This window comes from Pelecanus crispus, chromosome Z (assembly GCF_030463565.1).
Source record: "Pelecanus crispus isolate bPelCri1 chromosome Z, bPelCri1.pri, whole genome shotgun sequence".
Taxonomy (NCBI): Eukaryota; Metazoa; Chordata; class Aves; order Pelecaniformes; family Pelecanidae; genus Pelecanus; species Pelecanus crispus.
Window position 1 is genome coordinate 64,861,703 of NC_134676.1, and position 27,112 is coordinate 64,888,814.

At 44.4% G+C, this 27,112-nt stretch overlaps 1 protein-coding gene across 6 annotated transcripts; it reads right to left on the reverse strand.

Annotated features, from left to right (window-relative positions):
• Positions 1–584: 584 nt before the first annotated feature.
• On the reverse strand, positions 585–26,911 carry TRIM36 (tripartite motif containing 36). 6 transcript variants are annotated; one of them, XM_075726286.1, is made up of 11 exons: positions 26,849–26,911; positions 18,332–18,566; positions 15,118–15,147; positions 10,364–10,689; positions 7,064–7,210; positions 5,874–5,969; positions 4,682–4,935; positions 3,923–4,047; positions 3,092–3,385; positions 2,494–2,791; positions 585–939 (listed from the first exon to the last, which is right to left on the reverse strand). In XM_075726286.1, exons 1-11 carry the CDS (start codon positions 26,909–26,911, stop codon positions 585–587), a joined length of 2,223 nt encoding a protein of 740 aa, XP_075582401.1. The 6 variants fall into 6 exon arrangements, with proteins under 6 accessions (XP_075582401.1, XP_075582405.1, XP_075582403.1 ...); XM_075726290.1 differs by lacking the exon at positions 26,849–26,911 and adding an exon at positions 19,645–19,710; XM_075726288.1 differs by lacking the exon at positions 15,118–15,147.
• Positions 26,912–27,112: the final 201 nt, after the last annotated feature.

The following is a 27,112-nucleotide window of genomic DNA, read 5'->3' on the forward strand; positions in this document are numbered from 1 at the left end:
ATTAAAGGTATATGACATGCAATCAGATTCTAGTTTACCCTCCTCTTTCCCAATACAAGCTAAATGTTCAGCTGCAGTTCTCATTTCTCCCTACTTTAAATTGTATTTTTGCAAATGTTATTTTGTGCTGAAAGGCCCAATCCCTGGTGCTCATGGGTTAACTGGAAAGCATTTGACCCCTCAGAGGCATTCAGGCAGATTTCTTAAAAGGAGAATGGCAATCACATGCTGTCAGCTTTGACTTCATTAAATGCAAAACTGACTATGTAAGGATTCAAGTTACATAAAAGGCAGATTTCTACCCCTGAAGTGTAATTTTGGTTGCTAGTCAAACTTCTTCCCTGCTTCTCCCTGGGAAGAAAGTCTGTGGAGAACAGCATTGCACAGATCACAAGAAAGGCAGGAGAGTTCCTGGAAGAACGTTTCCCACTGGTGTGGGAGCTGTCTGGACCGTTTGTTTAAAAAAAGCATGGCCCAGAGGCTTGTAAGCAACACATAAGTAGAATTCATCAGGACTGAAAACTAAGGTGGAATTTTTCTGCTCTCATCTTCCATCTCAACAGCAATAGGAAGAGATTACTGCACTAGATGTCATCGTGGTACTCCCCATACTTTGCTGTGACAGCCTCCTCAAGATGAACTGCGGCACCACCCATTAAGGCAAATGCTGGGTACATTATGCCAGAGCAGTCCACCTCACACTCATAAAGGCATTTCATACAGCCTGCATCGTAAAACCCCACCTTGCCTTTGTCACAGTCGAGGCAGATGCCCAAGCACGACGGCAGGGGAAGGATTCTGCTCGCTGGATCCTTGGGGGCAGCCGGTGTCGTGGGGATAAAGAACTTATTCATGCCTAAAGTGACCAGTGTGAAAGGCTGTGATGAGTCAAAGAAGGCATCTTCACTCCCACTGTCATGACCACTGTCTTGTTCGTTTCTACAACAGAAAAAAAAAAAACATTTGCTTTTGTCAAATTCTGAAGTGGGATCAGTGACGTGAACCGGAGAAAACACTTTTGTAAGACAGGTAACACCACACGATCACCCGCAAAACCTTGTGGGGTAAAAATATACCTAAGCCAGGAGGGAAGATTCATTTATTAGGTGGAGAAACCTCACTTGGGCCACTTCAAACAATTAGTAACAGCTAAACACTAATGAGGACAAGACCACAGATGGCTTTACTAAGGACCGGATGTATCTAAATGTACTCATGCTAGGCAATCATTAATGAACCTACAGGTACAGTAAATTAGTTAACTTGAGAAGTAATTTAGCGACTATGAGTAATCATTACAGACAAGGTATGTTTAACTTTATTTACATGATGTTAAATGACACCAGTAAATACATCTAACATTAATGTCGTCCTATGAGTTTTCCATGCTGCTGCTGCATTACATTGCCTATAAAATTCACAACACAAAAGTAGTGGTTTAAATTTTTCTGGTTTGTGTTTCGTTTTTTTTTTTTTTTTTAAAGTGTTCTGCCTGGAGGCTTCCCTGAACCCTGTTTCCCAGCGGGTTACTGAGGAAAGTTTGTAGCCAGATTTGTTCAGTCTCCCTGCTTTTCCCCCTACTTCTGTCCCCAGATGAAGACAGACCAGAGAACCACATGTTCTTCTGTGCAGACAATCCCTAGCAAGGTTTGCATTTTTGGAGTGTCTGGGGGGAGGTTGGATGTGTGTCAGCTGAAGTTTTCCAGATACTAGTGTGGATAAGGAAAAAGAAATCAGGATCTAATTTCTCACTTTGCAAAAAGGCTCCATCTGACTTTAAGCAGCTCAAGACATTGGCATTTTTACACTTTCAGTATGTTATGCAGGAGGAAGCCAATACATTTGTTAGATTCCTGAAAAAGTTAAAGAGTCCCCAGCAGATAGCCTCCCAGCCTGCAGTTCCTAGACACATCCAGGCTTACTACAACTGTAATTGAGAGCTGGATATCTTTTTGCTGGTTTGTCCGCTGTACTTTGGCTTGTGCTCAGTACCACTCCAGTACCGCATGCAAGCATATAGCCTGCAATAAGCCAGTGACTTGTAATCCACTGTGACGTAAGCTACAGCAAAGATACACAGATATGCACAGTGAACATTGTACTTTTGAATGGCTGCTAAACCTAGCATGCTAAGGGAATGATTAAGGGAAATATTAAGGCAGAGGTTTACTGTTGACAATTAACCATTGCTTCAATCTTGCAACTGATGCTTTCTTTTTTTACCTTCTTGCTTTAACTGACATATCTTGACACCTACAGGAACCTGATTTTTTTCCACAAAAGAAAGAAAATAGGACTCTGGATAATGAGAATATCTTTCTACTAATAGTGAGGGATGAACAGGACAAGCTGCTTACACCATATCCTTCAAGCCACTTTCCACTGGTTACGTTCACCTTGTTTACTATTTGAAACTAGACTCACTCTTAATTTAATTTTTAAAAAGCCATCTTCTTATATAAAACATGTATTAAGCAAGAGTCTGGAATTTACCTTGGGCTGGTCACATCATGGGTATTATGGAACAATTTCTGTATCTTGTTGCTAGAAACAACTCCCACTTTCACCAGGTAGGAATAGGCTTCCACATGAAAAGCCCAGAAGTGTTTCCCTTTGGCAATCCCAGTGTCGCCAATGATGTAATCCAGCGTTGTGTAGCATCCAACCTGCATGCGCTCAGATCCCAGCAGTAGAGGAAATCCAGCCCTACTTTCCACAGAGGTTCTTCTTGGGTTCAGCAGGAGATGTTCACTGTTGTACCCACATTTGTCATCAAAAAGAAAACTGAAAACTGAAAAACAGTATCCCAAGAGATTTCCTCTTAGTGAAGTATTTGGCCTTCTGTGCTTATAAACTACATTTTAAGTCACACCAGCAAGGCTACTGGGAACATCATGCAAGCTAACACAGTCTCTGTATGCTACCTACTTAACCTATTTGTTAACAGTTCTTCTAAACATTTATGCAATCAGTAACAGTATAGTAGAAGTCCGGGAACTACTGGAAACCACTTACAGCTCTTAACACCACCTACATCTCTTAACACCAACAGACAGATTCAACACCTTGTAGACATAAGAAAACCCAATACCTGGAGCTGGAGGCGTACGCAAAATAACTTCTCGGCTCCAAGGGCTACAGATGGACCCTTTATATCCTCGAACTCTAAAGGCATAGCTGCTGTCATCATCAAGATCAGATATTACTTTGCTCTTGCTGCAAACTTCGATCTCCTGCCACGTCACACTCTCCTCTTCTCTATTAAGCTTATGATACTCAAGAACATAAATATCAGCCGAGTCTGTCTTCCCAGGGCATTCCCAACTGATCAGAGCTTTGTTGTACATTCTGCTCTGCTCTTCATTGATTTCTGGTATTTCTAGACCTGGAATGCCAGAGATTCAGGAGAAAAAAACTCAAATTTAGATACACGGTGTTTTAGAATTAATGATACAAGCCCTTTGTTGACTGGCTATAGCACAGTGCCTGGGGAGGGATGGAAATCTGACTCACTCAGTTAAAGAGTGCAAATGAGAATGTTCATGCACTTAGATAAATCCCTTACTTTTTGTTTTTACTTTTAAAGTTATTTAATTTTGCTGGCAGCTAAAAAAACCATACAAAAACCTATTATTTTCTGTCATGCAACAAAAAGCTTCTAGGAAGACCTAGTACTACTTAACTACATACTTTGGAAGCCAACGTAAACTGGTACTGAATGTGATGGCAACTTAGCTTCTTTATCAAAGCTGAAGCTAGCATTGCTACCAGGTAATGCTGGGTGGATCACGGAGATAGAAGGGACAATGCAAGTCACCAGACTGAGTCCTGCAACAACTGCAGCACTGCCTAAGTTTTGCCTCTTTCCAGAGAAGCCCTTAAAGCCGTAACTCAAGAAAGACTTGACGGTCTCGCAATTTACCATTGGAATGGAAGGACACGTCACCAAGGACCTCTTCTTGCTTGGCTATGTCTACCACAAAGTCTTCAAAAGTAGTTTCAGCTGCTGGCCTGAAGCTCTTCAGAGATTCAGTAGCTTTTTGGATTCTGAAAGCACAGAAGCAGAGGTATGACAGAAGAGAGAAGAGGGAATGTGTGCATTCCTTAAAATAAAAATGCTAGGTTTTGCTTTAAAAAAAGTTCTGGTTTTATGTACTTACTGATGTCTCCCAGGAATTTGTGTCTCTCTAGACAGAATTCAAATGCAGAATTTAAAGGCCTTTTGTACATCAGTGTAAAGATAACAAACAGGTAATAGTTCACTTGGTGGAGTATTTTAACAATTTGGGGCATTATGTTCAAAGAACAAAATAGGTGTGAAGTGCTAATGGGGAACAACTATTAAGATCAAAGAGTTTAAAGCCAGAAGAGACCTGTTAGATCAACTTGCAAATACCTGGCACAGTCTCTGAGCAAAGGAATGGGCAGTGAGCCGAATGGGCTACCCTTCCACTGCAGTCCTACTGAACAAGGCTAGGCATGTCACGGTACAGAGCCCCTCCTGTGTGCTGCTGCTTAACGCATGCTGTAGCATAGTAAGTTCTACTGAACGGTACCATCTCTAAGCCTCTGCAATACAAGGTACTGCATTCAGTACTTTGCTAGCAGGTGTCAAAAGAATATGACTGACCAGTCGTCCTGGAACAGTACCTGTACCTCAAACAGAAGATAATTAAGATACCTGACATGAAGTTGTTTTGCTGTTTGAACGAAACAAGACGGATCAGTTTCTTTAAGCACTTCTTGAGCATATCCTACAAGGCCATTATTTTCCAGGAGCCCTTGATATTCTTCTGCTTGCCTTTGCAATTTTTCCAGCCTTAAATTCTTAGAAGCTTCAATTGCCCTAAGAGCTGCAGATTTCTTCTCTTCCAGGACATGGGATAATTTCTCAAAACTCTGAGATGCTTCTTCTTTAGCTCTTTCACTGTTGCACTAGGAGGGAACAAAAGACAGTTTAGACAGAATCCACAGCACCGTGGCTGCGTATAGAAACATACTTAAGGTTGTTGAACATATCATAGCAATCTAGTCATCTGACAGACAGGACTAATGAGCTTTGTTATGCTCTTCAGTACCAAAAACACAATCAACACTGCACCCAAGCTAGCAAGCATTTACCATCTTAATACAGAGAACAAAGAGCAGGGAAGTATTCCTCTGATTATGTATTGAGTTATGCAGGGCATTTGTCCAAACAGCTCATGGGAAAGCACTATAAAAGCAGGACAGTCTCAGAAGTGTTCATGCCTAAACATTAGGTGCGCTTCCATCTACCCCAATCACCCTGAAGCGGGGGTCTAGCCCAGTTTCTCACACATGCTCTCAGAACCATAGTGCCACCTCTGACTATGCCCTTGATAAAAGGAACTACAAAGCACGCAGACAGTCCGTATCAAGATAGGGGCAGGGCCAGGAGCTCCTGCAATTTCTGTCATCGCGTTTTTCAGCTTGTATATAAGAATGCCCCCAGCTCTGACTCTTCTGTAGGCAGATTTTGCCCTTAATTCTGACTTTGCTGCAACATCCTCAAGGTAAACAGACGGTGTAAATTGTGCAACACCATTAATACACAAGAGCTGTAAGTCTAACCCACCTCTCTTTGGTTAGGGTATCAAATAAGCTTTATTTCAATTAAATTTATGGCAGCACCCAAAACTTAACTTCCCTCTGTATGTTACCTATACTTCCCACACTGTCAAAACTACTTCTTACCGTGTATGATTCAGGACTAACACAAACTGTAGAGAAATTGTTTTACTGGCTAACTGAAAAAAAACCAAAAGGATCTGAAACACTTCCCTGAAAACAGTTCGAGTCCCTGCTGTGTCCCTGCAAGGGCCATCCCCAGACAACCCGCAAGCCACTCTCACCTCTGTTTCTTTCTGCAGCAGATCCAGCTGTGTGATGTGAGCTTTCACCTGGCTCTCCTTACTGATGAGGTACTCAATATCTTTTGAAAGCTTCTCCTGTTAAAATCAAACAGCAAGCTGGCAGAATAAGGGTATCCCACCCAAAGTGACAACCAGCGCAGGCAGGTCATCCAGCTAGCGCTCGGTTTATCTAGTTACAAGGACAACAGCCTCCCACCAGTTATGAACAGCAACTGCTGAGAACTGCTCAGTGACGTGCAATGACTGCACAGGGACATCACGCCACTGCTGTGAGCAGAACTGGGGCACAGCCTCTAAGGACAAGAGGTAAGTAACAGCCTCAGCTGGCTCATTCCTCCCCAGGCACAGGAGTCACCCTCTCTTAGGCTACGAACATGAGGCTTCAGCACATTACTAAAATGTACCAAAAGCCTTGTTAGTTATTAACTCATTTGCAGTAAGATTTTCGAGAAAAATGAGTGGTTCAAAGCATAAACTCATGAGTGTCTCTGCACTTCCTTAGTTGCCAGAGTTAACAGCTGTACAGGAAAAGCCTTGCAAACAGCAGAGGAGGCCAAAGAGCACCAGGCAGGCTGGTCTAGTCTTTTTTTTTTCCCCCCTTCTTTTTTTTTTTTTCCCCTCTGTGAGCAAGACAGGAAGAAAAGGAAGAAGAGGAGGTACCAGCAATCATTCTTAATGACAAAACAATGTTTGCAAGTCCTCCCCGTAGAACTGTGCTTAGGGAATTAACAACTATGCAACTTCAGAAACATACAAGGTCCCAACAGGTACTTCAGATGCAAATTTTTCAGGAGTGCTTCTAAAGTGTCAGCTAACCCAAGCCAAAAGGACAATATCTGAACACCCAGGGGTGAAAGCTAGACTGTAAAGTATTAACTGCTTAAACCTGCTGGATTGGTCAGTACCGCTGTACAGTTGGCTAAAATAAGGTGGAAGCACTTTTAAGCGGTTATGTTTCAAGCCTCATAGAAAATATAGTTTCTTAGACCTGCACTATGTCACACTAATATATACGTTAAGAGATGTTGCACAACAGCATGCCTCGTGACTAGTTCAGTGTCCTCTACACACACACATCCTGGCTTCTTGCCAGAGGGAGTTTGCCCTTACAGCAGAAGCTCAGTACCCTTCCCCTTCTTAAGGCCAGGTCCAACAATATTTACTTTTACCTTAAGGGTTTTGTAGGCAGTGCTCATGGTTGTTACTCTGTGGTTTGCATGACATCCACCCAGTTTACAAAGATGACAAACAGGCCTTCTGCAGATTTCACAGTACATGTTTACCCTCTCCATTTCATGTTCTGGACACATCAAAATCTGAAAAAAAAAAAAGAGAGCAAAAAGAATGCAGGTGTACTTCCAAAAACTGAAGTGCTCAAAAAAACATCAAAACACTCATTCATCCCACAGCAGCATCTGATTCCATCAATGGATTTTTTATATTCAGTTTATCTTCCACCTTTTCTATCTGTCCATGCCAGTGAAAGCTAGCAGTTTCACGAGGTTTACAGTGAGTAAACCTGTAGCAATGTCTGTGTACACATCATGTAGCCTCCATACGGCAATCAGCTGTTATGCTAATCCCTTAAGTTGTTTCCATGCCTCAAGCTCCCTGCACTCCTGTTCAGAGCTGTAAATGCAATACATAACACAACCACCCTGTTAAATTTAACCGTGTCCATGCCAGCATCTCAGCTCTCTCTTGAAATGGCTATGAACTATTTCTTAAAGCAGGAATTGAGATAATATTGTAATGATTAAAGTCAAAGCTAGACTCGGATCAGCTACACAGCCATTGCTCTTGAAGCAACAAACAAAATGCAGCCGCCACCACCAGTCACAGTCAGTTTAAAGACAAAAGGCTCCAGTGTTTCAATTTTTCTGTCCAACTCCAATTACAAGTTGTTCATGCTGAGCACTAATTCCAGTATCAGCTTAAACAGCATTGCAAAAAAGCTGGTGTTCGCTAAAAGTCATCTTTCAAAAACTGAACGTGTTAAAATAACTGCAAAAAGGGAAAAAAACTGCTGCTCAACTCCAAGCTCAAGTAACAGATAAAACCATCTAAAAAGGGGCGGGGGGGAAGGTGGGGGGTAGGTTGTTAATGTGTGTGTTAAAAAACAAAATCCTTTGCCTCATTCCAGAGCACTGAAAGAAAACATTTGGGTCCATCTACTCCATGTTACCAAGGAAGAGGTCTTGAGAAAGCTTTTCAGTTTCATGTCAAGGAGAAGAACAAGACAGTAATGCCAATAGTCAAGCTTTTAAAGTATCATCTTTTAACACAGAGACAAAAGAAAAAGGACAGGAAAGGGCACAAAAATAGAAAATTTGAGTAGCTCTTAGGCTATGGTGAAAAGGCCAAAGACACCAGTCTCACTAGCGCCTTGGTACATAAGACTGTCATTAAGCAGAATATGCAATAACCTAGCCCCTTGTCATTGACTGCTGGATTTAAAAAAAAAAAAAAAAAAAGAAGCTTTCAGGAAAATCGGCTGTGCAGGCAGACATCTCCAAAAACTGCAGTTGTGCCGTTGGTCTGTGGAAGTAATTTTTCCACAGCAGTGCACTGTCACACCTAACAGAAACCACGTATTTCTATTCATCTCCTCCTATAAGCAAGCATTACAGAAGCAAGCTAGAGACAGAAGAGGTCAGCAGATTACCTTGCCCAGTTCTCTCAAAATTCAAGAACAATCAGCCCAGTATGTGCTTCTCCCATCCCCACCACACACGTTACAAAGTGCTCGCCAGTCTGGTTGTAAATTAAAGTGATGACTGGGAACATTGTTAGCAGACGAGCAAATACTCCATGCATTCAGTTCAGGTCTTAACAATGCAGTGTAATGAAAAATGCACTTTTCTTTCTTTATATTAAGCTAAAACAGTCCTCAAAAAAGTCTCTATAAGAGCACAGTAAAGATGAGATTACTGTTGTTGGGAAGTTTTTCTACAAAGTATATGTATCTACAGTTGATTTAACTACGTTTTTCTTTTTTTTTTTTCTTTTTTTAAACAGCACATCTGTCTTCACATAGCATTTAAAAAAGCTAAACCCACACACACGTACACACTTGATACATCAAGGTCAGGATGATCTAAACCACTTCTCCTGCTTTTGCTCTGCTTCAACAGAATTCAGCTACTGATTTTATATCCAAATTCAGTCTGCATGTAGTATAACAACATATGGTACCTTTAAGAGTACACCAGGATCACAGGATGCCTTTGGTATTTTTAAGTAGCAACGTTGTAGCGGTGAGGGTTTAGATACCATAGAAGCAAAGTTTTTAACGAGCTGTACAGCATTTTAGATCAAGAGCTGGAAGACAGTATGCAAACTTTTACCTTACTCGTTTATCCAGTAAAGGGACATTTCACAAAGATAGCTGTGTGCGAGTGCATTCTAAAGCACGTGCTTGTTCTTAACTGGAATGAATGTGTTAGACTCAAGGAAAACGGCATCAAGTGGACTTCTGGATGTTCACTATCTGCCAGCTCACTAACTTTTCAGGCTCAAATTTTTCCAGCCTCAGAAAGAAGGCACACCACCAGCCAAGAGCGTCTTATGCATTGCACATTAATCAAATCTACTTAATTTAATCAAAATTAATCAGGACTCCTTGAACACCAGCATTTCTGGTATCTGTGGGACCTCCAGCGAGGTCGCTGGCCACAGGCACGCAGCAAGTGCTGGGACATTAAGACATACTGTGGTCCTTTGTTACAGAGATGGCAGCTGTGACAATTCCTCCCTTCATGTAACTGAAATTCAGTAAGGTACTGCCATGTTCTGCACCACACTTAGTGGGAGAAAGAAAGGTAACAGCAGTTTGCAATCACTCTGTTTTGTCTGAATGCAGCAGCAGCAGCAGTGTGTGAAGTAGAAAACTTGCAATCGCATTTTTCTCTTCTGCTATAGCTAAAAGAATAACTGTGTAATAACAATGGAGACCTAAACTCCACCTTTTGCTATTGCTAGATGCAAGGAAGGAGGAGAGAAAGAAGATGCTTTCTGATGGACTGAGTTCATGCACAAAACATCCAAAGGGAACCTGCCTTAAGGGGATGGGGGAGAGGTCAGTTGTGTTGGGTTTTGTACATTTACTGTACATGAGCATCCTCCTCGACCTGACTTTTAGGGAAAAGCGCTGCCATTCTAGATATGCAAGATCATTAAGTCTTACCAAAAAAAAGAAAAAAAAGACCCAAATCACAAATAGCACAATCCATTCCCCAAAGTGAAAAATCCTTATTTTCAGGGTCCTCTTCAAATACATTCTCAATGTCCTCTTCAATGGCAACCACTTCAGCATCAACAAGAACAAAAGCTTATGGTTCACTCAATAAATAATAGTCAGTAGTCAATAAAGCAACAACGGTCCTCAAAAGCAACTACCATTGCAGAGATATGTCTGAAGCTATATGTGAATCCTGCAACCCAGATTCTGTAAGATACTGTAAACTTACCTTGGGTCTGAAGTTGGTGGTTGGTCCTACATATTCATGCTGGGCTTTCACAGTTCCCCAAGGATGGTGTATTTTGAAACATTCATTGCAATAGCTTGCACTGCAGTCCATGCAGCTCTTTGTGGACTCTTGGGGTGGAGGTTTGCAGAAATCGCACATAATAGCAATGGCTGCCCGGGCTGCCTGTCTGTATCTTTCCACAATGGTTTCCAAAGTAAAGTTGCGAAATAAGCCATTGATACCACGTTCTCCGAGATCAATATCCCGCTGGCAACCCGGACAAGGAAATAGACTTGATCTAGGAGTCAGTGAATTGCGTTTTCTGCCTGTGTAGACACCAAATCCTGATTTAGGAGGAGCATAAATAGAAGAGGTTTAGATTTTAAAGGGAGAAGCATAGGAATTTATGAACCAATTCCAAACTATGGTAGCACATTGTCCAAACCAGTACAATACCAATTCATATGCAGTCTGCCAAGCCAAAGAGGATACATTTGCCGTGACAAGGTAGTGTAATGTCTGAGTCCAGGGAGCATTACAAACTACTACTCTAAAACTTAATTCTCTGTTAAGATGAATTTAGCTGTTCCAATCCTATTGTCTTCATCTAGTTTTGGGTGCATTTAAGGTGCAGCCTTTTGAAATACAAAACCTTCCAGAAACCAGTTGGTTTTAGGCTAACTGGCTGCCCATGTAGAAAGCAACAGCTTCATAACATATTGAAGTGAAAGATGCTGATTCCCAGAGTAAGATTAGTTATTCCCAGACAAATATAGCCAACTTCAAGCTCCCTTAAGTTTGCATTGGCTGAGTCAAACTCATCTGGCTCATCCCAAGAGGCATCATAAAAAAATAAAGAGGAAAACAAGACAACTAGATATTACCACTATGAAATCTCAGCCAAATCGTTTAGTCAAAACATGCAGAGGCTTTCTTGGCCCTTGCTGAATGGCCTTGATAAATGAGGGCTGCTAAGTAAGCCCCGCACACCAAAGGGGATGATGAGATGGTTATGTCCGAGAGATTCGTCTACCCTGAACTAGGGAACCACAGATCTGCATGGTTACACAGGGCCCACCTATCTCTTTTCATTTCAAAAGGGGACAGCAGAGAAGCTGCACTCCTACCAAACAGCTAAGCACAAACTTCTCCTCCTAAGTAAAGTGATCAAGGCTCAAGTAAAGCCGCAAGCCTAAGGAGCCTTTGGAGCCTGATGAAGGGGGTGGCTCACACAGACCCAACAGCTATTTATGGGGTAACATTCTTGAGGCTATCAAACAGGGAGTGCATCCCCATGTCTCACTTATGAACCCACAGGGCACAACTATCAAAAAGCAGTCCTTTATGTATTTCTGAAGCAGGCTAAGCCAGTGTTTAGGCTTAATATGTATCCTCTCACCTCCCCCTTATGAAGGAACAAAAAAACATCCTCTGTAGCTGGAGCGTGGTTTTAAGATCCCTTTGAGAAGACTGCATGTTGGTATAACCAACAAATTTGTAAATGGAGGTATGACTTGAAGCTGAATTCTTAGTGTTGAAATTGGTTCTTCTTCAGAAAGGGAAGTTTGTTCTCATCTGTATTTAGTCAGTGTCTTCCCATCAGAAATGTTGACGCTTCATTTCTTTTTGAAGCGTCCTTTGATGCTATCCAAAAGACACTTGCCTTGTGCCGCTCTCCTGTGGCTGCTTCACCCAACAATCCAAAACCTCCCTTCCTATCATGCCCTTTCCAGTCTCTAAAAAAAACCAAGCCAACACTCCCATAAGGAACTAGTTGCTTTAAAAACCTTTGAAGTGTGCCCCATGGTGGTTATGGATGACCATCAGCTAAAGAGCCACAACCAGTGCATGAGTAAGTGCGTACAAGCTGGCAGTCTCAAACTCAGCTGGTCTCATGCCTTTCTGTAGGTTCTGAGCAGACAACTAGACTGCATTTACAGAACAGTATGGGTGACACAATGCACTGGTATACAACTCTCTGGCTAAGAGAAGCAGAGAATTTTTTTTATTGTTCTATATTTTTGTAGTACTTACTTGAAGTGAATTAATTACCCAAACTGCACGTCCTGCAGTACCTGTAACTTGGCATACACAGCAACACACACATGCAATGTGCAGCGACAGCAGTGAAACGCAAACTGTATTTTCAATGTACGCTCCAAGCTAGCACTGCACACAGGAACACAGAGAGATCTTCTACACAGACTTCTACAATGGCCTAAACAAAAAGATGATTTTGCATGCAGTGCCATGCAGTCAACAGGTACAGAAAGGGATCTGGAGTACTTAAATTTGCTAAAACTAAGAAAATAATGGTATAGTGTCATATGTACAGGGACTGCCTACAAGCAGTACACTGCAGCAGAGAGCAAGCAATGACAAAGCAAGATAACAAGAAAAAAAACATGGTGCAGTGGTCAAGTTTAAAAATACAATCTGAAATTCGTATCTGGTAGCATGCTTTTGAAGTCTGGCCCAAGTGGCTCAGATGTAGAAGGGGCGTTTGTTTAACTCAAAGGTGAGTTCAGCTGCATCCCAATGGAGGCCTTTCATTCTGCCCATGGTGGACCGAAACGAGACCATCATCACGACCCATGCTCTGCAAAGACTGGTGACACCCTGCTTACGGAAAGCAATCCAGTATCAAAGAAGTCCTGTGCACCTTTAGATGTCTCATCCCTTTTCACTGACAGCACTCTAAGAGCCTAGGGTTGGGTTTTTTCCCATTTTACACCCTGGAAGTTTACTTGCTAAGCTTCTTCACATGCTCTGCTACTTCAGTAGTTAAAGTATGGAAACATTCTCTTTTTGCCTATTGTTAAAATATTAACATTCAGTAAGAATTAGTCTGCTTTCTGCTTACAGGATTTCTACACTCGTATTTTAAAAAGAAAGCATTGATGAAGTGCCAAATTACTTGGAGCACTCTCTTTCCTATTTGTCTTGTGTTCAGTTTGCTAAAAGTGCGTTCTGCTTATATATAAAAAAACAAAACACAAATAACCAGAGCAGCAAACCCCACGGATTTTGTAGTCATATTAGATATGAAGCTCAGAGAAACTTACGTTCTCCCCACACTGTCTTTTACACTTTGCCAATCTGGTTTACAACAAAAAAGTATGGATTTTGTGAAATATTAGGAATCATCACAAGAAATTTCCCACTGTGGTTTGTAAACAGACCGCTCCACTTGCAATGAACAGCTCAATCAATAACTAAAAAATTACCACAACATATGCTCATGCTCAGACTCCAAACTCACAAATATTAGGATACAGATTGCAAAGGCTCAAGTCAAAGAACAATTTTAAGTATGTCTTTTAAAGACAATGTTTAAATGTTCTCTTTCCACAGAGAGGTACCAACACTTAAAATGTTGAAAAGCCCAACCTACAGCTGATGGTTTGCAAAGGGATATGACATCTTAAAGATAAAATTGTGTTTTCCAAGTAAACAGTATCACCAGAATTCTATGGTTATGGAAGACATGGAAGTTAAATGTGTGAGAGTTTTAAAAAAATAAAGATTTTAAAAGTCAACTGGATTCTCGTAAAAGTTTTAAAAAATATATACATATATAATGCCACGCCCTCAAACTCAGTTAATGCTTTTTGACGAATTTTTACGAAGAAACAAAAGAAAAAAAAAAGTGAGAGAGGTTAGTAGCTGTAAAATGTTATTTTCAGATACTTCCCCAAATCAAGGGTGCTTTCTGCAAAAAGAGCAGATAAGGACAGCTTTCTGAGAGCTCTGACAGTGTCCTACGGTATCTTTGTTTTATGACACTTTCAGTCTTCAACTGAGGCAATTTAAACTTCCCCTTCCGATTAGCTTTGTCCTCCACTGACTGTGAAATTCAGATTTGTGTTTAGCTCAGTTCATGTCTTTCTTGAAGGACACAATATTTCTATGGATTGCTCATGTGCCTGCCATTATTATGGCAAAGTGGAGCTTTGGGGTTTTTTTCCTGGTTTTGACAGAGCATCACATAAAAAAAAAAATTATGTTAACAAGCTCAGACAGTGGCTGAGATGCTCAGACTAGCTCAGTTTTAGAAATTAGATGTACTTAAAGAGGCACTCGCTACCCCTTCAACCTGTGTCACTAAGCACGTCAAACATTACAAGTGTATCAATTTAAAATATTTAGTTTTCCTCATATATTCAAGTCCGTACTAAATTGCCAAAACCAGAACTACCTACTCCGATTAATATGGTGTAAATTTCAATATGCTTCTTTAACAAATTAAGCAGGCTCAGATACAATGAAGAACTGGTATTACCTTCCATTTAAAAGTGATGGCCAACCATGACCTCTAAATGTTACAAAGATCAATCTAATAATTACACTTCACTACCAGTGAGACAGCAGTTTTACCAAAACTTGAGCATGTAACCTCTTGAAAATTAAAAAGTGTGGGCTAGCAGGGGTAACTGTTGGGTTTTTGTTTTAAAGGGAAGAGAGAACATGCATTTTTGCACCCATCAATGGATGTCCAGTCACGCATACACTGGAAAAGAAAAAAAATATAATCCAACCCTTAACTGAATTCCAGTCCAGTTGACCTTTAAGTCAGTGTTAAACAGAATGAAAAGCTTTCCTTATAGAAGTCCTTTGCTGTACCTTTGCTCACTGCAAAAGCCATTTTGTGGACTTGACCACTGACAAAAAGCTATACGCTAACCAACAATATTTAACTCAAGATCTAAATGCTAGACTATCTCTAGCCAATACAAGAAGTGAAGCATTTCTACCTCTCCACCCAAAAGACCTCCTCTGTGAGGCTGCGAACAATGAACAGAAAGCTGTTTAGAAATCAAAAAATGAGATATACCATTGGTTTACAATGGTTCAAATGAAAAGCATCAACTGTTTTCTCTCCTGTGCCTGTTAAACTACTGCAGAGCTGAAAGGCAAGAATGTTTAATTTCCTAGCACATGAAACAACGGTAGTATTTAAGCAGAACAGAAGGAAGAAAGAAGAGATTTGGGGGGGGGGGAGGTGCAGAGAGAGAGATTTCAAACGTTCAGTTTCTGCATCATCGGTCAGTGCTGCACAAGTGCCAACATAACCACATTAAATGCTTTAATTACACCAACATTGTAATTATACTAACATTACAGAAAATGGATTAGCAATAAAAAATATCCTTTATTTTCATTTTACATGCAACATTTTTTTTAAGCAAAAATTATTTTATCTACAACATAAACAGTGTTTTTTTTTAAAACCAGCACATTAGATTTTAAGAAGCACACACACTCCATTTCAACTGAAAAATAAAGAGTTCTACCAGTTCCGACCATTTTACATAAAGATAAATTGTATTTGTAAATGCAAGCTGTGTGTGCACAACAAATACAGAATGTGGACCAGTTCCTTCTGGCATCTCAAGAATTTAAATGTCAAAATCATTTTAAATAGATGGTACTCCTCATGGAGATAGCAGGGATTCCTTAAGTGAAAAAAAAAAGAAAAAGAAAAAAGCCACAGCAGGAGGAAGGTGTCGTATACATTTTCAAATATAACAATAATGTCTTGACAGTGACATGCCCTGCACAAGCCTATCAGAAATTCTAGTGGGTTTTTGTTATACATGTGAGGCCCCACTTTGGATGTTTTCTTGTACGTTTTCTCTCTTATGGAGCTGTTTTATTACAAATTCCCCTAAGGATCACAAAACAAATTAAGCAAGACAATGCACAGTATGGTTACTTCAGATGCAAGATACGAATTGTACAATAAGTCACAGGCTGGCTGGACATTACTTGTACCAAATATCTGTGAGGAAATCTCACACCCCACACAGCAATGGAGCTATAATGCCTGTAACATTAGAAGCAAAGACACTATAACCTGAATGTCCAAATGTACTCTTTAAAGCTCCCATTTCCATATGCTTTTCATTTTGCAAATTTGAACTGTCTGAGATGGTAATTTTCCTGTGATGTGCATCTGCCCAACACTCTTCGGGAGGCAGCGGGGGAGCACATTATTTCCAAGTCTCAACACTACCTTGCTACTCATCAAACAGGTATGAAGTCTTTAGGAAAGCATTAATCTCCCTCTACTAGAATCACAGATGGGGAGATAGCACACCTAACTTTCCATCAGTTTGCTGGAATGGTGGCAGGCTACTGTGGATTTAAAGATTACAACCCCTGCAACAACTTGCGTGCATACATCTCAGGGGGACGGGGGCACCAGGATCGGGTCTTTCTTGCCCGGTCGTTAAGGGCGTAACGAAGCAGTGACGCTAAACCTTGTGAGAAGGGCAGCCAACAACTGTGGCAGCACTGCACACTGAACTCTGCAAATCTAGTAGTAATTAAATGTCAGGTTCCCAAGGGAGCTCTGCCTGCTCCGCGCACAGGGCAGGCTGTGCCATGGCACCACGTGCGGGCCGCGTCATGCTCAATCACTATTTCTACTGCCCAACGAAGAGCAAGCTGGAGGACAGCTTTTGATGGGAGATAAAGGATTACCTCCTCGCTTACGCTGCTGAAGGCAGCGTGGGGAGCTGCTCCCCACGTGCAGCCTGTCCGACGCTCCCACACTTCGCAAGCCACAGTTTTCACAGGGAGGTCAGGTGGCCCACGGTGCATCCACCACTCCCCAGGCACCCAACCTGGCGCTCCGATGTCCACCTTGTAAAAAACACAAAGCAGACAGCTGCAGCAGAAACTGGTGACCGCTTCAGTCCATGCCTACAATGCCATGCCAGAACATGATGCTTATTGAGGAAAAAAGGGAATAGGCTTGGATTTGGGAGAAGGCAGTCACCAGTGGGCTCTCTTCATTCAAACTGCACGTAACACTGCGGTTAGAGAGGGCTTCGAAAGCAGCTGAAGTGTATGCACACAAAGCTGAACAGTGACTGTGGGGCTGTGCACCCCATATCCAGAACATAGGACTGTACAGAAGATAACTAGCCATTTGATTTGGGGATTCCCTCAAATCATGTAAGCCTCAACCAGCCAAGCTACAGCAAACACAGCGTTTGCTTATCAAACTGATTTGAAAGAGTACCAGTACTAACAACTCCAGAGTTGTTTAAAAGAAGCAGGTGAAATAAAACATTTGAACTTTGAAAACTGGGAAGTATGAACATTAGCAACATATGAAATGCAACATACAGCTTTAGGGTTTGTCTTGTGGGTGACTCTTCCAGAGCACTGCGGACTGTGGTTTTAAAGTGGATAATTATGTCAGAAGGAAGCCTAAAAGGCAAGATCAGGTTTCTTTCAAGAGGTCTAACATACACAAAGTACTTTTGATATATCTATGTAAAAGTGGATCAATTCATGCATGGATTACAGAGACAGCTGTAAGAATCTTTCTAGTGTGATACCACAAAGAGCGTGAGGAGTCCTACAGCTAAGTGCTCCTTAAAGCTTTGAGTAGACCACACTGAAAGAAACTGTTAGCGCAGTCTTCTTACAGTCATCTATCCTCCAGTTCTGCAACCGTGCAATGATCATCATCTATGGAAAATGATTTATTGTAAGCATAATGAAATGGATAGGACAAAACTGCCATTTGCAAAGTCTGCAGAGGCTCAGAAGGAAGTTGGAACTACTGGATTTAGGCTGGCTGAAACCTGAGAGAACCACCTCAACAGTAATACTGACAGGCAATAAAATTGCTGAAATCTACATCTCAACGCCACTGAACATGACACTATTGCGTCTCGATGTAACTGAAATACAGGAATAAACAAGCACAATGGTTACAAAGATTTACAGGATGCCACACGACAAATGTATTATATATGAAATAAAGTGCATTGTCCTTAAAAATATTCCCATTGTTCTTGCCAGAGAATGAACAAGACTTGCGCTATCCCTAAGCCATCTCTTTAACTGCGTCAGGAGTACTGGGAAGACATTTTACCAATGCAGATACCATTCAGCTCAAGTCAGTCAAATAATAAAATTAGGAAAACGCATGAGAATTCTGATACGTACCTGATCTACTAATCCTGTCAATTCTGTCCATGCTAGAAGAAGAGATTTTAATTCGAGGGCTACTCTGATTAGAGGATTCAGAGCCTGCATCAGCAAAAGAGTCTTCAAATGCAAAGAGTATTTCTTTCACGCATTTGTGACAGACATTGTGCTGGCAAGGAAGGATCAGTGGATGGGTAAATAATTCCTTGCATGCTGGGCAGATGAGCTCTCTTTCGATACCCTTAATGGCAACCTTCACGACAGAAAGAGGGAAAAACACGTGTAAGCGCAGAAAATGTGAGCCAGTGAGACTTACTGCACAGCTGTATGTCTGCATGTCACCAAACCCCAGCCTCTGTAGAATAATCGTTGCACACAGTTTTAGCTGATTTGAGGCACTCCTCTGGTCAAGATGCAAACAAATCTCAATTAACATTTATGAAAGCACTGACAACATGCATTTCAACTGACATGAACACTGCCACTAGGCAAACTCAGTTCATCTTTAGGTCATGTCTGCATTGCAGGGGAGGAAAGGAGAGGAGGGGAGTAGCCTTAATTCCACTTAAGGACCTAGTGAAACCAAAGCAACCATACTTCTTAACAATGGGAATCCATACGTTGAACTCGAGTTTGTTCGCTCGCTCTTCAAACAAGGGTGGGGGGAAGAAAAAAAAAAACAAATCGTCAGACTGGTTAAACAACAGGCTTTCCTGCCGCGTAATTCGCATTTAAGGACTGAAATTGCCTTGACTTCATTAGGCTAATAGGTCCGAGTCGGGAAGGTTTATTTATTTATTTTTTTTGTTGGTGCCTCTGCCGCACAAAGAGCCGCCCGTGGGTCCGTGCAGCAATTCGGTGGCGCACACACACACACACACACCACACACACACACATACACACACACATACACCCCCCCAAATCTGGCGCCGCGCCCCGCGCCCAGGCTCTGCAGGGAGACCCCAGCGAAGCATCAAGTGGGGATGGCGGCGGCCGCCGCCCCCCCGTCCCCGCCGGGCTCGGCACCGCTCAGCCCGCCGCGCCGCCGCTTTTATTTCCGCGCCGCCGGGAGCCTCTGCCCTGCGCGCACCCAGCCCCGCCTGAAGACCCCCTGAAGACCCCCGCCGCAGCCCTGCCCGCCGCCGGTGCCGCTCCCCGCCGGGCAGGGAGGGGGCTGCCGGCGCACACCGCGGCGGCGGAGGGGGGCACCCCCCCCCCCCCCAAACCACCGCCCCCCGCAGCACAAGGCGCAACAGCGGAGCGGCGCGACAGACCCCGGCCCGGCGGCCGCCCCCCCCCCGCCCCCGTCGGCTCCCCCCGCCGCGCTCACCGGGCTCTCCGGCCGATCGCCCTCCATCCCCGCGCCTCCGCCGCCCGCAGGCTCCGCCGCAGCGGCTGCAAGGCGGGCGGGGCGCCGGCCGGCCGGGCGGCAGGGAGGCAGGGAGGCAAGGAGGGAGGCAGGGAGGAGGCGGCTCGCCGAGGGGCGGGGGGGAGCCACGGCCGCCGGGCGGGGCCAGCGGCGGCGCCCAGCGCACAATGGCGAGCGGGAGCGGCAGCGGGCAGCGCCGGGGGCAGGGGCAGCGCCGGGGGGCAGGGACAGGGGGCCAGGGGCAGGGGCAGCACCGGGGGGCAGGGGCAGGGGCAGCGCCGGGGGGCAGGGGCAGCGCCAGAGCCGGGGGGCAGCGCCGGGGACAGGGGGCAGGGGCAGCGCCGGGGGGCAGGGGCAGCGCCGGGGGGCAGGGGCAGCGCCGGGGGGCGGCGGGGCGCCGGGCCCACCGCAGCTGCCCCCCTCCCCCCCCCCCGCCCCGGACCGGCCTGTCCCCACCGCCAGCCCACGCCTCGCCGGTCCCGAGGGAAAATTTATTTCACTGATTTTTTTTTTTTTTTTCCTCTCTTTCGCCAAGCTGCACCGGAAATGTCGCCCATCCCAGCGGCGGGGAGTAATTAGTCCTTTCCCACTCAAACCCCTGCCATTAATAACGTCCCGTGGTAATAGGTGTGAGACAGGTGTGTGTCTGTCCCTAGGAACAGGGCGATGCGCCGGGCATGGGCAGGCGAGCTGCAGCGGGGCGTTTTTAGGGCGTAGCAGCCACGCAGCAGGCGGCTTTCGTGGCAGCCGGGATGAGAAAAGAGGTGGGGAAGTGGTCACGCTTCTCTGCGCCTCCTACTCTCCTCTTACAGCACGTTTCTGTCGGAAAAGGTGCAGCAAATACCCTTTTCACCACCAGCCAGAACAAACAAAAAACACTTTTAAATCTCCAGCTTCTTCAGGTTTTGGCAAGGGTGTGGACACGACCATTGCAGATGCAATGCTGTCTGCAGTTCATGGAGCATTAGGCTAAGGGAGAAAAATCACTAGTTAGGAAACTCAAAGAGTGAAAGCATACAGTGTCCTTACATTACACAGTGGAAGGAGGTTTAGTTAATTCCAACAGCCTGGACTACGTGAACAATGAAATGCTGTCAGTTTGACAAACTCTGAATTTGACCTACTTGCCTATTTAAAAGACTAATGTCAGGATAAGAAGTTCCTTTGTCCCCTCAGAATTACCCTTCATATGAGTCAGTAAAACAAACACGCTTGAAATTTCTTATTTGTGTTTTGGTCCCTATTTACATCTGGGCTTCAGTGGCCTGGACATGAAATTTGAATGGAAAATTACACTCAGAAATCATGAAGACAGAGGTGATGTTTTTGCATGTCCAGTACTACAAAGAACAAATTTCTACAGAACATAGGTAAAGGTGTTATTGCACATTTACTTTAGAAGCCCCCCTCATAAAAATACAGAGTACTGTGCTTGAAATGACTCCCATAATGCCAGTAATGCACAGTACGTATGTTCAAACTGAAACATGTCACTAAACCGAGCAGTGGGGGAGAATGGGTTGGTAAGAACACGATTTGTCAGCCTTCCAACTATGTTTTGAGTAAGGATTTGCAAGCATCTGAACAACTGTATTATCCCTTCACCACCTCTACTATGCGCAAATTTCCTGATGTTGCAGGCAGACCTTAAAGGATGTATCTCTTAATAAGCCCTTGTCTACATTAGAACGCTTCCCATCACTGACACTGGATGTGCTTGATTTAGGGCCAAATAAACTAATCAGCCACAGACCAGAACAAAGCCCCTTTGGCTCTGCTGCTGCCTTTGAAACAGTACGAAGAAATTTTGTCTTTGGCAGCACAGCAAGGCAAACCATTCTGCGCTTCATGCCAGAGGTGTAGGTGCCAGCAGAGGTGGGTGTTTGTAGCATGGACAAATCTGGAGCACACATTTTCCTCCTGTCCTCCCACAGCCTTCAGATGAACCACACTGCCAACTACTGTTGTGGCCAGGACTTGTGAGTGACTCTTTGTTCAATCCCTTAATAGATCATTAAGGTATTAGCTTGTTTGTGTGCCTGTTTGCTCTGGCTTCAGGGTACCGTAGAGCAGGGTTTTAATTACCACCTCCTCCTCCACCACATTAAGATGTTACATGGATGAAAAGGTCCTTGAAGGCCTCCAAAGGGTAAAAGTCCCCCTCCTGCACTCACACCTTTTTACTAGCCCTTTGATTGTAGATCAAAGCATAGGATGACTGCATTTGCAGTGCCAAAATCCGCACTAGCTTTAAGGTACTGGGAGGAAAAAAAGACAACGGTTAGGAATCACTGGTACATTAAAAAGGTAAGAGCACAAACCACTGTCAGAAGAGGCTCCTGTCATTAGCCTCTGCAGAAGGGACCTGCATGTAAGACCAGCGTGGCCACAGAAGTCAGACCTACCCTTTTGCTTTCGTTCCAGGCACATGCGTGCATCAATTGGACACCCGTTCTGCTAACGAGGGACTCCTTTTACACCAAGTAATACCTGGAAAGTGTCAAGATAGTTCAACACATCCTTCATCATTCACTTCTGCCCCCTCAGCAGGTGAGGTCTGTTGGGGCATTGCTGGCATGCCTTGCATTCCCAAGACAGCAGCACAAGACAGAAACTGGAGGGGTGGAGGTCATCCTATTTTCCCTCCTACCTCAGCTTAGATATGCTTGTTAATTTAATCAATGGTACACAGCAGTGTTCTAAGCACTCATTTCCATTGACTATCAGTACAATTCAAAGAAGGATGTGGCACTGGTTTTCAACAAACCGTAAAAATCCTACACTTGTTATACAGTCTGATTGGGATCCTACTGCACGAAGCAACACAGCGTGCCCCAAAGCACTTGGGGGTGTTCTGGCAACACCTCCCTTGCCTTCAGGAGTCAGGCCCTCAGACCAAAGCTTTCCAAGATGTTGGGGGGTTTTTTGTGCACACTGCTTTTGCAACCCTGGCTCAAGCCTGAGCCAATTCCCTGCTGGTCTGCACTCCTCAGACTGAACTGCTGCTACCTGCCTTGCACTAGGCTTACACCACAGCAGATCCAACATGTCCACAGCAGAGATACACAGGATGAAGAGTGAGATTTGGTCCTGAGCTAACGTGACCATCTTGGGGACCAAGCTACCAGGGAGATACTTTTCTCCCTGTGCAATGGGAAGTATTTTCTGCCAGGATGGATGCAGTGGGGTTTTAGCCTGCATCTCGCTCTCTGTAAATTGTCAGCGATGTGATTTGCTTTGCTACTTAGCCCTGAGAAGTTGAACCATGAAGATGACTGTTTTCCCCAGGACTTTTCAGTCATACAGGCTGAAAGATATTATCGTTCACTCAGCAATAAGGCAGGAATTTATGCTGCCTGAGAGAAATGTGCCTGTTTTGGCTCAGGAGTACAGGCTCATTGTTGTCTTCTTGATGGTTAACCTTCAGTTGTGTCACCTTGAACAGCCAGCAAGGGCCTGTAGCCCTTGGGTGTTTCAAAATTAAAATAATGATGACTTGAGGATTTCTTAGATTCATAGAATCATAGAATTGTTTAGGTTGGAAAAGACCTTTAAGATCATCCAGTCCAACCATTCACCTACACTACCAAGTCTGCTCTAAGCCAATCAAGGGTAGACTGGACTAAACCATGTCCTGAAGTGCCACATCTACCCATTTTTTTAACACTTCCAGGGATGGTGACTCCACCACCTCTCTGGGCAGCCTGTTCCAATGCTTGAATTCTTGTCATAAAACAAAAGTATCAAGCCCTAGTCCTTTGATTCTGGCTGTTTATCTGCTCTGCAGAAATGTGCTACAGGCCCATAACCCTCAAGGTCAGATGGGTTTCCTAACATCCCATAACCTCATCAGCTGGATCCAATAAGTCTGGGAGGTCAGACAAACCACTGCTACACACAGAGCACTGAGCCAATAAAATGATGGTCATCTAACTGCCAGAATATTGGGACTGCAATCAGCTTTGGGTAGGATTTGTAGCTAGCACATCTCAAAGTGTTTTAAGTTGGCTCAGTATATCTTTACTTTTTTACTTACTGCTGCAGGTGTAGTACTCTGCTTCACACCCAGGACACCTGGAAAGCAGCAGTTGCAGTTTAGAGCAGCTAAAGACAGCAGTCCACATGGAGGACTCTGCTGTTTCCCCCACACATTGTAATCACTTGCCAAGCAAATGAAAGAATGATAAAGAAAAAGATTCCTAAAAATACATGATATTCAAACCAAAATACCCTCCAGCTCTGAACTAGGAGGGAATCATATCTGTAAACAAGTTATTTTTAGAAGGATTTGGAATATAAAAGATTTACATTAACAAAAAAAATCAAATTTACAGGAAGCCCAGCCACAGACTCAGTTTCTGACACCATAAAGATATGGCATGAAAAATACGGACAATACACACATAGCACATGGGGTATTGCTGTTCTCTCAACAGCTAGTGCACAAGGACAGGGTCAGTGTTACTAGCCTCTCTCTGAAATTCACATTGGTTTATATCGGTTCATTGATTTTATTCCATTTACAGGAAAATCCCCGAAAATGGTCCTACAAAATGGATAACAAGTATTGGTATGAGTTACCCCACCAGACACAAATATTTCTTTATAGAATTTTCTAAAAATTCCTTGAAATTAGTACCAGAAGAGAAGCAGATGCATTCCAATGAAGAAAACATAGGTCTATGCAAGTAAAATAATTTTGAATGGAGTGAGGGTGAATAATTGTATGGATAATCATGTGTTTGACTACTGTGAAAGGGAACTTACAGTGAAGAAGAGAGAGGGAAAAACGAAGCCTGAAACCATTTCTGGAATATCATGTCATTCTGAGACAGCTGAGTGTCCGTCCTTCTTGTGATTTGAACTGGGATTTCAGAGTCCTGAAAGGAGGTCATACAAACTCCTTCTGCCTCAGTGCCTCTGCTACAAAATGCAGTTAATTGTTAATCTGTCTCACAGGGGTATTTTGGAGTGCTCAGATGCTACTGTGATGTTTGTGACAGGTGCTTCGGAGGCCCAGAATATCTCACAGAGTATTGTAGTGAGCCTAAACAGATGTTGTGGATATATGGATTACACAAGGACTCTCTTATTGGGGCTAAAAGCTGGCATGCTTACATGCATATTTCTGGTCCAGGTACAATGTGCAAGTTGTGTGTGTGAAACAGAGTCACAGGGGAATAATTAGTACAAATCATTAAAAGAGATAACAGGTTTTTGAAGTGACATTCCCCCAGGGAAAAGCAATATATAATGATTTGCCCCCATTGGGAGGCCTGACAGAGACTGCAAGCTGAGTGGAAAAACAGCACAAATGCCAAAAGAGCTCACGTGCCAGGGTCTGCGAGCTGATGTATCGTACCTGTTGGGACCCTACGTAGCAGAGAGGTGAGTGTGCAAGTGTAAAGTATTGTTATTATGTCCTGTTTCTCTAATAGTGCTTTGTTCAGTGAAAGCCAGATGCTTAGCAGTTAATTCAGAGCATGTTAATGCTCTCAGGCTTTGTTGCAAAAGCTTTATTGATATGGGAGAATGGGAAAGGGAAAAACTGGAGCACTGGGACCTCTAAGCGGTAATACCCTGCCCCTAAGCAATCACAGTTTACCATGTCTAAGAGTCCTTTTGCTGGCATGATTTATGTCACCTGAGAAGGAAGCGTAATTATCCCAGCGGAATACCTCCAATCTCCTGGATAATGTCAATAAATTACCAAGGGGCTGTAACCTACAACCCCTGGAGGTAAAGAAATGCAAAAGGCAGACATGAGAGCAAGAGGTCTCAGAGCGGGCTGTTGGAGAGCCTCAAGCAGTGACCACCACTGTGGAAAGTCTGTGAAGGTCATACAGCTGCTACTGCTCCTCTTTTCTTCAGGTCCACCAAGTGTCTCTGAGGATGGGACTTGGCAATGTGATGCTCTGTGTATAAAGAACAGCACTGTTTGTAATAAACATGCATATTTCACACTAATGTGCTAACTCGGCTGTCTACTGAACCATATGCTCTTGCAGAGGGCGTCTGATTTCAGCTACCAGCACAGACTGTTAACTGTGACAGAAGGGGTAGACGTATCACCCCCTTACAGGGAAGTCACAGGCAAAAGGAGTTTCTTGCCTGAAACCCTTTATGATTTTGTGTATTGCACGAAATGGACAGGAACAAGACTTGGACATCAGAATTGTCCTTTGGAGCCCCAGGCATGCTTACCCCCGGGCAAAGAGAAGCAGAAAATCGCCCAGGGAACTCCTCTCTCCCCCAGTCTAAAGGTTCATCCAGAACATTTAGAAGGGCAAGGGGGCGGGAAGGGTGGGCACAAAAAAAGGGGGGGTGAAGGCAGCCTCTGAAGATGAGCTGGAAGGTCTTCGGGATGCGTTTGGAACAAACAGTCTTTCCAGTAACACCACTGTTTGCCACACTTCAGTTTAAAAATACCGTGACTACTTCATTTTTTTTTAAACCCACCACCGCCGAGCCTTTGGGGGGAGGGCAGAAGCAACGCTTCCTGTTCCTTACATGTGTCCGCAGCTCACAAATACAAGAAGTTGGATTGCCCACCTCCTTTTTCCACGAAACGCACATGCGGCTTTCCCTCAAAATATTTGCAAACTCTGAGTCATTTCCTGGGGGCGACCCTTTTCCCTCCAGCAGTGCCCGCAGCCAGGCCAGCCACGGATAACGGAGGAAGCCCCCGGTGAGCGGCTGCCAGGGGCGCATCCCGCGTTACCGCGCCGCATCCACAGAAGATGAGCAGAAGGACAGACTGCCACACGCACAGCAGAAGGCTGCAAAAACGCCAGGCGGCCAGCTGCGCCGGGCTGAGCGGCACTTCGCATTTTCGTGTTAAAGTTTTTCATCCGACAGCCTCGGAACCGTGCGGCAAATATTAGGCGAGCCTCCGAAGTACATCAGCTCTGAAGACGAGTCAAGCTCCTCCCCACACTCCCCCCCGACAAAAAAAACAAACAAACAAACAAAAAAGTAAGGAGGCAACCGAGTGTCCCCTCCGGGCGCATCCCCAGCGGCACAGCCCCGGCGCTGCTGCCTGCCGGGACCTGCGTGGGTGTCCCGGGAGGCCTTACCGCACCCCACCGACACGCCGCCGCCGGGGACCCCCGCCGGCAGCCACGGGGGCCCCGCACGGGCGGCTCCGCGGCCGCGCCGCCCCTACCTTGTCCCGCTTCAGCAGGTCGAGGATGTAGCCGAAGCGGCCGCCGTCCGCGGCCACAGCCATGGCCCCACGCTCCACGCGGGGCGGCCGTGCCGCGGGTGGCCACCGCCCCGCCGCCCTCCTCCGCCCCCGCCGCGCAGCCCCGGCCTCCCCCGGTGCTCACCGGGGAGGAGCCGGCGTCGGGGGGAGAGATGCTCTCCACCCCTCCGCTCCCCCCGCGGAGCATGCTGTGGAGCATGCTGTGGTGGATGCTGTGGAGCATGC